At 32.9% G+C, this 11703-nt stretch overlaps 1 protein-coding gene across 1 annotated transcript in view; it reads left to right on the top strand.

Moving 5' to 3' along the window:
- Positions 1-1561, top strand: part of LOC133194915 (uncharacterized) — a 39453-nt gene extending 37892 nt beyond the window's left edge. Inside the window, exon 28 of the mRNA XM_061330814.1 lies at positions 1110-1561. Within this exon, the coding sequence (XP_061186798.1) occupies positions 1110-1206 (97 nt within the window). The 3' untranslated portion in view covers positions 1207-1561. The remainder of the gene's footprint in view (positions 1-1109) is intronic.
- Positions 1562-11703: the final 10142 nt, after the last annotated feature.

Consider the following 11703-nt stretch of genomic DNA (forward strand, 5'->3'; position numbering starts at 1 on the left):
GTAAACTCCTTTCCCAAGCATGAAAAACCTATTTCGCGCGCGCGCGTGTGTGTGTGTTTGGGGGGGGGGGGGGGACTAGTCGTCAACTTAACACAGATCAGCGTTTTCGAAAGGGGGGGGGGGCAAGATCACTTTTAGTTCGTTTAGTATAAACATTTAATAAGTCTGCAAATTTCAGGGGGGGGGGGGGGTCCGGACCCCTTCTAGATCCGCGCCTTCAAGAAGTAAGAATTAAAATAAGAAATAAAAAATGAAGAATTTGATTTGGAAAACAAAAAGTTATAATAAAAAAGAAAATAAGAACATTTAAAAATAATTGTGGCACTGATGCCCCTCCATAGTTTCTCATTATCAAAATTCGACAATCATGTAGACTTTACATTTGTAGACTTGTCAATTGCCTTTGTGTTTTATTCAGAGCGCGGAAATATAAATTCCGGAAAACCAAGTTTACAACATCAAAAACACACACATTCATAGTATAAATTCAAAGTCAACACAGTTGTATGTTCGGAACTACATCCTAGGATGTCGGAATTACCTACGTACATATGTAGACTATGAAACTGATACGATTACAAGTTTGGATTTACAAACTTACAAGTTTGGATTTACAAACATACTAGTCTGCATTTTTGAACACGATGACCCTCCATAAATATGGATCTAATATTGTAATAAAGCTGAGATCTAGCATTGGATGCATAACAGTAGTAAATAATGTGTAAACATAGATCTATAACTCTGAAAAGTTAACTATAAATTTATCTTTAGTACTGTACATAATCAAGGTAAGAGCTGGCACTAAATGCCAAATATAGTTCTTTTATTGAAAGATAACCAATCGAGGAACGAAACTATAAAGCTTGTATATTTTTGCATTACTTTTGTTGAACAAATAACAGTCTGGATTACGTAAAACACATCTTATTCGTAGGAGTAAATTGGAGGGTAAAACACCATGAGAGTTAAATTAAAAACAGTTCTATTAGAGATTATGGATATATTGATGAAAATACGTCATCATGATGAAGTCGGGTGTTCCTACCAATCATAAATTCAAACACGTAAAACTGACTTATTTCTGTGTTGTTTTTTTTTTAAACAAGATTGATGAACTTGATATCAGACATAAAGATGCTGGCGATGACAGACGAGGAATTCCCTGAACTGAAGGGAGAGGATGACGTTTATCTCTTTGGTTGACTCAGAGAAATGTTGTAATTCCAATCGAACACTTCCTTCAAGCGTCTAAGAGAACATAGGAAATACATTTGATCTTTGGCTTGGCTCACTTACAAGACACGGAAGCTGCTAGTTAAAGTGATTTGAAGAATAAAAATTGAATGTGTTCCAAATCAACGTGATCAATGCAATCTAAAACAAAGAATTATTTTGGATGACAACATGGCGTCGAAAAGGAAATAAAAACAAGACTTCAAAATAGATTTACGCTCTAACATAACAACAAATTAGTATGGAAATTGTGTCTTAGTGTGTTACATTTTTTATTCTTATAAAAAAATTCCACATAACATGGAATTTTGAAATGACGATGAGTTTCTAGACTTACGTGTCACAAAACAATAATATTCAAAAAGAAATAATTACTCAATTCAAAACCTTTATGAGTAAAGATATTGGTGGATTAAATTGTACTTGTCTTTTTCTTATTTAAAATTGACAAGAATTATAGAAAATTGAAGTGGCTACACTTCAATATTCTATTATTTATGTCAATTGTAATATTCTTGCAAATATTTATGCTGGTATGATTATAATTTTTTAATTTAATTTTTTTGATTTAATTTTATATTTTTTTAATCAATATCTACACTTTTCTTACCAGTTTCGGGCAGGGTACACTCTAACTATATAGAGTAATACGACATTTTTTAAATGTGCTAATTTCAGTGATTTTTTTTTTATTTTTATGTTTTTGAGTGTATTCAGACACACCTACTACATAATACACCATTTTGAAACCAAGTGCCTATGGAAAAAAAGAGGAACTACCAAGGGTGTATTAAATTGGTTTGAATTACATCGACTATTTGTTTCACTATCAAAATTTCGAGATAATAGCTGTTAAACTCAGTGTTAAACTAAGTCTTCAAAAAGTATGAGGAGTTCCGAGTGACAACTTCACATAAAATATTTAAAAAAAAACACCTTCACATAAAAAACCACCTTCACATGAAAAACCACTATCACAAAAAATACCACCATCACATGAAAAACCACCATCACATAAAAAACCACCTTCACATGAAAAACCACCTTCACATGAAATAATCACAGCATAGCATAAAAAATCACCTTCACATGAAATAACCACAGCATAGCATAAAAAAGCACCATCTTCTCATGAAATAACCACAGCATAACATAAAAAAGCACCATCTTCTCATGAAATAACCACAGCATAACATAATAAAGCACCATCTTCTCATGAAATAACCACAGCATAACATAAAAAAGCACCATCTTCTCATGAAATAACCACAGCATAACATAAAAAAGCACCATTTTCTCATGAAATAACCACAGCATAACATAATAAAGCACCATCTTCACACAAAATAACCACAGCATAACATAAAAGAGCACCATCTTCACATGAAATAAAGACATAAGGCAGCTATGGCGTTCCATAATAATGTGATTAAGATGATTGTATAGGTATATATATGTATATAGCAGGTCAGTAACTGTCCAAACTTTAGAGGCCTCTCGCTGGTGTACCCTCATATTGGATTTATTCTCTATCTACCCTATCCACCAAAATCAGGATACATGCACTGCTGTCAGAAGCACAGATATCTTCATCCTAGTTGGGATTTGATGGGAAATTAAACTAAGTAAGTTTCTTCTTGCAGTTCAGTTTTCTTTTTTTTCCCCCTTTCTTTTATTTTTTTTCTGCAAATAATTAATGATGTGTCGGGTGAGACTTTGGCATATCACCTAAAATTTTGGGTCTTTGGGATACGTATTTTGACTAAATAAACACTCATGTAAACTACTACACTGTTTGATGTCATTGAGATAGACCAGTTGAATACCTTGACAATTATACCACAGATCTTTGTGGTTATACTCTTTGTTTTCTAAATCTTGATTAAAGCTCCAGTAGATTTAATGAAACTTTTCAGTATCACAGTCAAGGTGTATCTTGCGCTATAAAGCGTTGGTGAACAATTTATTTTTCTAAAAATAACTAACATTGTCTTAATTTATCTCAGTATATGTGTTCAGAAAACTTTATAGATTTTATATTTACCTGAACTCTTTGAGAGGAGTTGCTCCTTCGACATTAAACAATAGCTTATTCTCATAAACTGTAACAACAGTATAGAGGGGATATTACAAACATGAAATATTTACAATAAAGCATGCATGAGGGAGAAAAAAAAATAAAAGAAAAGCAGTGAAAAAAAGACAATGTTGTAAACCAAGAGAGCCAAATCTCTCAATCATAATCTCAATAATATTGCACAGCTTAATCAGTTGAATTCTGCTATTCAAATTAAATAATTGTTCAAACTTAAAAACATTAGGATTTGTACAATAATATTTGGACAGACATGCGAGTCTAGAATTCTGAATGTGTGGATCAGTGCATTTAAATAAATAATGGAATTAATCTCCTATTTCCTTATATTAATACAAGTGACAATTCTTTTTTCTCTTGCATTATTATACCATCTTCCTGTTTCAATTGGAAGCTTAGTATTTCCAGTTCTAAAAACACAATATTCATAGAAAGTTTAGAAGGTAAATTCAATAAGTATTTTTCATAAGTAAATGATTTTTTTAAACAATCTATAATTAAGACTTTTTGGTGAATTATACAAGTCACTCTACCACATTTGCTTAAATTGATCTACAAGAACATTATGCACTTTTTTCTTTAACCATGAACAGAGTTTTGTTGCCATACATAAGCAAGTCCACAATCATTCAGAATATTTTTAACAGCGTTACACCATCGTGAATTATAATTTTTTAACACAATAAATAATTTTGATAACATTTTAGTACTTTGTGATCCAGGTTTTGCCCAGAAAGAAATCGTAAGAGTTTTAATATTAATAGCTCAAAGGGCATCTATCAAGTTCTCAATATACCATAAAATTTGGTGTGGAAGACCTAAGGTTTAGTATATGTAAACAAAATTTTAAATGAAGTCTGTCAACTAGAGCGATATTACTAAAACTCCATACTTCACAACCATATAACAGAATTGGTTTCATTATACATGTATTGTCAAAATATCTAATTTACAATCGATTGACAGATTATGTTTTCCACATTTTCCAAGAACACCAAACATTGCTATCGTAGCTTTTTCATACATTTCCTTGATATTCAAATTGAATATATTAAATATTATTACTTATTTTACATTTGCCACATATAACAATTTTTGATACACATGTAGTACTATTAACCTTCAAGTGCCATTTAGTCCAGTATTCATAGAACATCTCAAGCTGATACTGAAGATCTTCAGGGGATTCTGAAGAAAGTGGCATCTGCATAAAGTAAAGCATAAAGCCGTAAATATATCTTCAGTTCATCTTCAGTTTTCTCAGATAAATTTTTTTTAGACCTTTTACATTTTTGTTAAACAAAAATCCTTGAAGATCATTTTTAAAAATAAAGTGCAAATAAAAATGGTGATAAACTTTCATCTTGTCTTACTCCAACAGTAGATGAAAACATTTCTGATGATGCTCCATTAACTACTACTCTTGATTTAATACCCTTATACATATTGGTTATAACCTTAAAATAGTTGCAATCTATATTATTTAATATTTATTTATTATTTAATAAAATTTTATTCCAGAGACCTATTCGAATATGATCCAGAGTAGAGAAGTCTTTTCGAAAACCAGCTTGGTTCTCTAACATAAGTTGGGCTCTGTCAGCATAATTATGTAGTTTAGATCTCGTTGATAATGGCAGTAAACAATTTTCCCAAACAACTTATCAATGTTATTGGTCTGTAATTATTGGGATCAGAACTATCACATTTATTTTTATATATTAGGATTATATTGCCATAAGTCCACTGTCAGAGAATCATTCCAGAATCAAATATTCAATTAAATAACTCTACATACAAATTCAATAAACAGTCAGATGTACTCTTAATGTACTCATTTATAATTTTGGCATCACCACTAGATTTATTTTTCAATAACTAATACTTAAAAAAAACTTCATCATGTGTAAATTTGTTGATTAGTATAGTGATTAAATTGCATATCAGATGGAATATATGGTAATAACGAACAGTATTCAAGCTCAAAAGTCCATTAAACAATACAAATTTTGGAGCAGAGCAAACACTAAACACTAAAATATCAGAAGTGGGATCAGTTGCCATGGAGGAGTCAGCATCCCCTGCCGACCGGTCACACCCGCCGTGTGCTCCTTGTCATGATCAGGAAATAACGGGAAAATCCGTCGACAATTCAGTGTGTAAGTAATGGCCTAACGATTAGTATGAAAAACGTCAGTCAGCATTTGACTTTATGATAGACTGTATTTGCTGACAAGGTCATTGTATCGACCATAGAACTTACGAAATGATGACTTTAAACGAGACTGTTGATATTCTTGTTTCAACCACTTGTTTGTCAATAACCTACCTCGTTTTTAGAAATTGGTCATACGTACAGCAAGCTCTTGCGTATCGAATCAACTGAGAGATATAAACCCCGTATGCAGGTGCTAAGGGTATATTGCTGCATAAGTAAGGGAAGTTTACGATTGAAAAGTTAAAGTCATTACGTTTATCATCAAGCTTTGTTGTTAGATTAGCATTAAAGTCTTTTTCTAATAAAATACCCAAATATGAAACAGATGTGTCAGACTCTGTGGTATCTTTTATTTCAATCTCACCGGGATATATCGTATGGACATAAGAATGGAAATGACCATTGTTAATTGACAATACGTCGTCGATATATATAAATGTCGAGTTGAAGGCCACAACATGTGTTTTCTTCTTTTCACGTAGAAGATTTTGAACAAATTCTGCTTCACATGAATACAAAAATAGGTCTGCTAATAACGGGACGCAATTGGTACCCATGAGAATTCCAATAGATTGCTGAAAGACCTGGTCTTCAAAAACCACATAGATATTGTCAATCAGAAACTCACGCATCTTTTAAATATCAACTTCAGAGTACTTGTGTGTACAATCAGAATGTTTTTTAACAAAATAATTTTGCAAATGACCAATGACAAGGTAAGTAAATTTACGAGTTACATTTGTATTGAAAAAGCAGCTGTCAATGATGTCAAAAAGCCTGGACTTTAATTTATGGTGGGGAATGGTGGTATATAAAGTTGAAAAGTCGTATTAGAAGGCGTTCCTCCACTATTAAAACATGGTTCTCATTTGCTTCACTGAATTGCGTATTGCTACATGTACCATCTTTTTAAAAAATTATAAGGTCGTTTAAGTCAGCCCAAAATCTTTGCTTGTTTGTGTTTATATTTAAAAATTTCCAGTATTTTTTAGGGTTTGAAGTATGTAAAAAACTTAATTTCTTAATCATTTCTGTTCTATGTTTACCATTTGCAAGCTTTAATTTCTGTATATATAACTTCGAACAGTGCTCAAAAGGCAGTTTAATTCACCCAATACAGGAAAACAATGATTAATTAAGACAAAGGGTGTAAATTGGAGATGAAAACTTATACTTAAATTAAAAACAGTTCTATTAGACATAATAGAAAATATTTGTAAACACGCGTCTATTAGGGTTTTTCTTCCAATCATTATAATTCAAGGATGTAAAAATATATCGTGATTCTAATCGAACACTTCCTCCACAAGTATGGAAAACCGGGGGAATTATGTGTCTTAGAATATTTGTGTGTAGTTTTTACAAGATACGGAAGCTTCTGTTTAAAGTCAATCGGAAATAAAAATTGATAGTGTTCAGGGCAAAGAATAAAATCGTCGTGTTTAATAAAATCTACAATCAAGAATTATTTTTGGTGACAATTTGGCGTCCAAAAGGAAATAAAAACAAGACTTCAAGATAGATTAACGCTCCAAGTAAACATATCAGATGATGGATTGTGTTATTGAGTGTGTTTTTGTTACGTTTAGTAGTATTTGAACTGGTTTCACATACAACATGTATCGAAGTTGGAAACGATGAGAGTTGTTTTGATTGATTGATTGATTGTATGTTGCTTTACGTCCCATTCGAGAATTTTTCACTCATATAGAGATGTCACCTTATACCGGTGAAGGGCTTCAAATTTTGACCTTTACTCGGCACTCAGGGCCATTGAGCAGTGAGGGATCTTTATCGTGCCAACGCCTGCCGTGACACGGGGCCTCGGTTTTTAAGGTCTCATCCGAAGGACCCGTAACTTTCACTTCAAAGTGCCGAGCGCATGGCGAAGGAACAGTTGCAAGAGTTGTTTTGATGTTCTTGTTTAAGTAAAACACGTATTTAAAATAATTAATTGTCATAAAAATCGTAAAAAGTGTAAAATACAGAATAATATTTTTAAAAATATATCTATAAATATATTCAATTTAAAATATTGTTAATGAGCAAAGATGTGTGACCATTAGAAAACATTAAAATCTTAGTAGGATATTGTAATCGTCTTATACATTTTCGGCACAATCTTCTTTGTTAAGCTTCCAGGCACAAGTTGTACATAACTACCAGTTATTGATAATATTGACTTGCGGACGTTCTTCATGCCGATGTCAGGGACAGATCTAGGAATTTCACAAGTTTTGAAAAAAAATGTTTGCAGAGGCAGGTGGCTTGGGGACACATTGAACTGTGTTCTGAATCCCTCATGTTATATTTCTAGGATTTGCTAACCCTCTCCCCCACTTCATTGTGTGTGCACATAAAACTTGTTTAGCCTCAATATTTGTTCATTTATGTACGAATCATAGATTTTCAAATATTTTGTTGAAGAAATTTTAGGAAAAAATGAAGACTTTAAGAATAAGAGACCCATGAGCAACAACCTCACTAGAGGCATCTTGGCCTTTCATTTTTTTCTTTTTTATTCTAATGATATATTTTGACCCCACATTGTAGCCCAAACCTAACCTCCATGGGTTATACATGTAACTTAACCGAACTTGAATCCACATATTGGGATGCTTCAATATCAGTATCACTATCATGGCCCTGCTGTTCTCCTTAGAGAAGAGGACTTTTTTTTGAAATATTCTTTTCCTGTACTACATTATGTAAAATTTAATCTCCAATTTTGAGCCCCTCCCAACCCCAGCGTCCATGATTTAACAAGAGGCTCAAGGACCTTGAATAGCTCTTCTGATAAACTGTAAAACCTATCACTTCTATTTGAACCCTCAAAGTATCCTGTATATTTAGATAAAGCCTTGAAATTCCAAAGGTAGGTCATCATGACCTACATTTTAGATATTTTATACTCTGAGAACCCCAGATGATTCTAAGCCAATTAGTACCTGAGAGTAGGTCATGGTGACCTACTTATCACTTGTCATTCTCTGAGGACCCAAGAAGCATCAACTAACTAAGTTTGATGATTCTAAGCCAAATAGTGCCTAAAATATTTATATAAAGCCATAAAATTTTAAAAGTAGGTCATGTTGATCTAATTTTCAGTTGATGTACTCCGAGGACCCAAGATGCAACAACTGACAAAGTTTGATGATTCTTAGCCAATTAATACCTAAAATATTTGATTATAACCATAAAATTTCAAAAGTAGGTCACAGTGATCTACTTTTCAGTTGACATACTTTGAGGACCCAAGATGCACCAACTGACAAAGTTTGATGATTCTAAGCCAATTAGTACCTGAAAAAATATTTAATCAGGTCATAGTGGCCTACTTTTCAGTTGACGTACTCCAAGCATCCAAGATGCACCAACCAATAAAGTTTGATGACTTTAAGCAAATAAGTAAACGAAAATATTTAAATATAGCCATAAAATTCCAACTGACAAAATTTAATGATTCTAAGCCTGATATATTTAAATAAAGCCATAAAATTTCAAAAATAGGTCACAGTGACGTACTTTTTAGTCGACTAACTCTGCGAACCCAAGATGCGTCAACTGACAAAGTTTGATGATTCTAAGCCAATTATTACCTGAAATATTTAATTAAAGCCATAAATTTTCAAAAGTAGGTCACGGTGACCAACTTTTCAGTCGACTTATTCCAAAGACCCAAGATGCCTAAAATGACAAAGTTTGATGATTCTAAGCCAATTAGTACCCGAAATATTCAATTATAGTCACATAAATTAAAAGTAGGTCACGGTGACCTACTTTTCAGTCTACCTAATCAGAGGACCCAAGATACATCAACTAACAAAGTTTGATGATTCTAAGCCAAATAATGCCCAAAATAATTAATTATAGCCATAAAATTTCAAAAGTAGGTCACGGTGACCTACTTTTCAGTTTACATTTTTCGAGGACCCAAGATGCATCAACTTACAAAGATTGATGATCATAGGCCATAAATTGTTTAAAATATGCCTCTAAATCATTTTGAAAAAGAATGGCCGCAAAATTTAAAAAGTAGATCATAAACCTACTTTTGAGTCATCATGATATGAGGTCCTTAGATGCATCAACTGACAAGATTTGATGATCCTGGTCCTTAAAGTAAGCAAAATACCAACATTTTAATAAAATGTAATTTTTGATCAATTTTGAAATGACCTTGAGACCACGCCCTTTGCCCCAGGGCGATTCCCCGTGCAAATTTTTATCTACAACCTATCCTCATCCTTTTGTGTAAATTTGGTGAAAATCTGCCCAGTGGTTCTTGAGAAGAAGATTTTTTAGCAACCATTACTTTTGGTTTTATTTACCTAATTATCTCCCCTTGTTTAAGGGTCACAACCCTAGTTTTAGTATAAATGGGAGGCATTGGGCCAAGGATACCCTGTGACAAATTTGACAATAATTGGGGGTTCTTGAGTTATGGCCCATATTCTAAAGTTTACGCACACCGCACAAATGGCCATAGCATAAGCTCTTTGAGCCTTTGGCTCAGAAGAGCTAAAAAAGGCAGAACAAAACTTAGGAAGGTTTGCATATTATTATGATTTAGAGTGGCTTGCTATTCTTGAAAATATTTGTTCCTACATATTCCCTTATAATTGTAGCCCTATCCTATACCCAGGAACACGATATGAACAAATCTGAATCTATATACACTTGTTAATATGACTTATCCGTGCCCTGCTGTTCTTTAGAAGATATTGAAAAGGTGATATTTTCCTAAAAATTCCCATGCAATGTAGATCTCCTTTCCTGGCCAAGTGAATCTTAAAGGACTAATCGCACGTTTCTAAATAATTTGAAATTAAAAGCGTAAAACGTTCCTTATGACCACAGTTTATAAATTTTGTGTTTTGCTGCGGATAAACCGCGGTAATTAACCAATTATTGACTCAAATGAAAACCCCTGAATTAAAAATCTAAGTTAATTAGATAGCGATCATGTGACCCTGTGATGTCAAAGGCGACAATGGCTGATCAGCTCTATAGTTAATCTTACTAAAATATACGCGATACGACATGAATATTCTGCATTGTGGACGACCACATCACTGATTTTATCGATACGAAATTGAATATCCAACCTTATAGTTTAGAATTGTCAGCAAGAAAAAATCTGAAAAATCTGTTAACATTGTAAAAATAGCAGCGACGATATCGAAGGAGACGCGGCGAAGACAAAGAAACTCGCCATCACAATACAATTTGATTTTTCATCTTATCACATGTATTAACTTAATTGATTTACAAATTTAATATTGTTTAACTTTGTTATTCTTCGTTTTTAGCATAACATTAATTTACTTATGTTTTGTAAAGGATGGCAGTCTTGAAAAATAATTTTCCGATCACGAAACATTGCCGTAATCGGAGCTGTACAGATTCTGAATGTTTCGAATAAAAAACGAATATATCTCAAAAGCCTTATACCTTAGAACTAGTTAATGTTTCTATAGTAATTAAAAAGCACGCTAGGAATTAATTTTTTCAGCATTTTTCGTAATTTAGCTGCATTTGTCGTTGATAACTCCGTAAATAGTTGACATATTCTCATCTCTCTATCACTGAATTGTCGCCTATGACGTCAGAGCAGTAATTCGCCGAAATCTGACTGAAATATGCATATTGCCGTTTTTGAATTTCAGCTCTCAATATCTCTTAAAATATGCTTTCAATAACGTTTATTGTATTCAGTATTTTAATAAACAAGGTTGTAGATAATATTTTTCATAAAAATTACGATTTTTGAAAGATCATGCGATAAGATGCCGAAGAATTTTCACCAATTCCTAAATATCTCCCCTTGAAAAAGTTTGTGGATCTTGGACATACTTTGATCCCCTTCACCAAAGACCCTTTTGTGGCTAGCGTGGTTGATATTGGCCCTGTGGTTCTAGAGAAGCAAAAAATGTGAAAAGTTTACGGACAATTAACAGACGACACCGACGGACAGATGCCGGACAATCTTCGATCAGAAAAGTTCACTCTACCCTTCAGCTCAGTTGAGCTAAAAATCAGTCACGCAAATTATTTTCATTATCTTAAAATTTCATAGAACCATATAATTATCTAAACTGCTTTATGACATTCGTTCACAACTAGATGCAGCTCTCCAGGGAAAAATTGGTCG

The sequence above is a fragment of the Saccostrea echinata genome, unplaced genomic scaffold (genome assembly GCF_033153115.1).
Source record: "Saccostrea echinata isolate AGI-Se365-2 ecotype Australia unplaced genomic scaffold, CSIRO_AGI_Sech_v1 ptg000029l, whole genome shotgun sequence".
Taxonomy (NCBI): domain Eukaryota; kingdom Metazoa; phylum Mollusca; class Bivalvia; order Ostreida; family Ostreidae; genus Saccostrea; species Saccostrea echinata.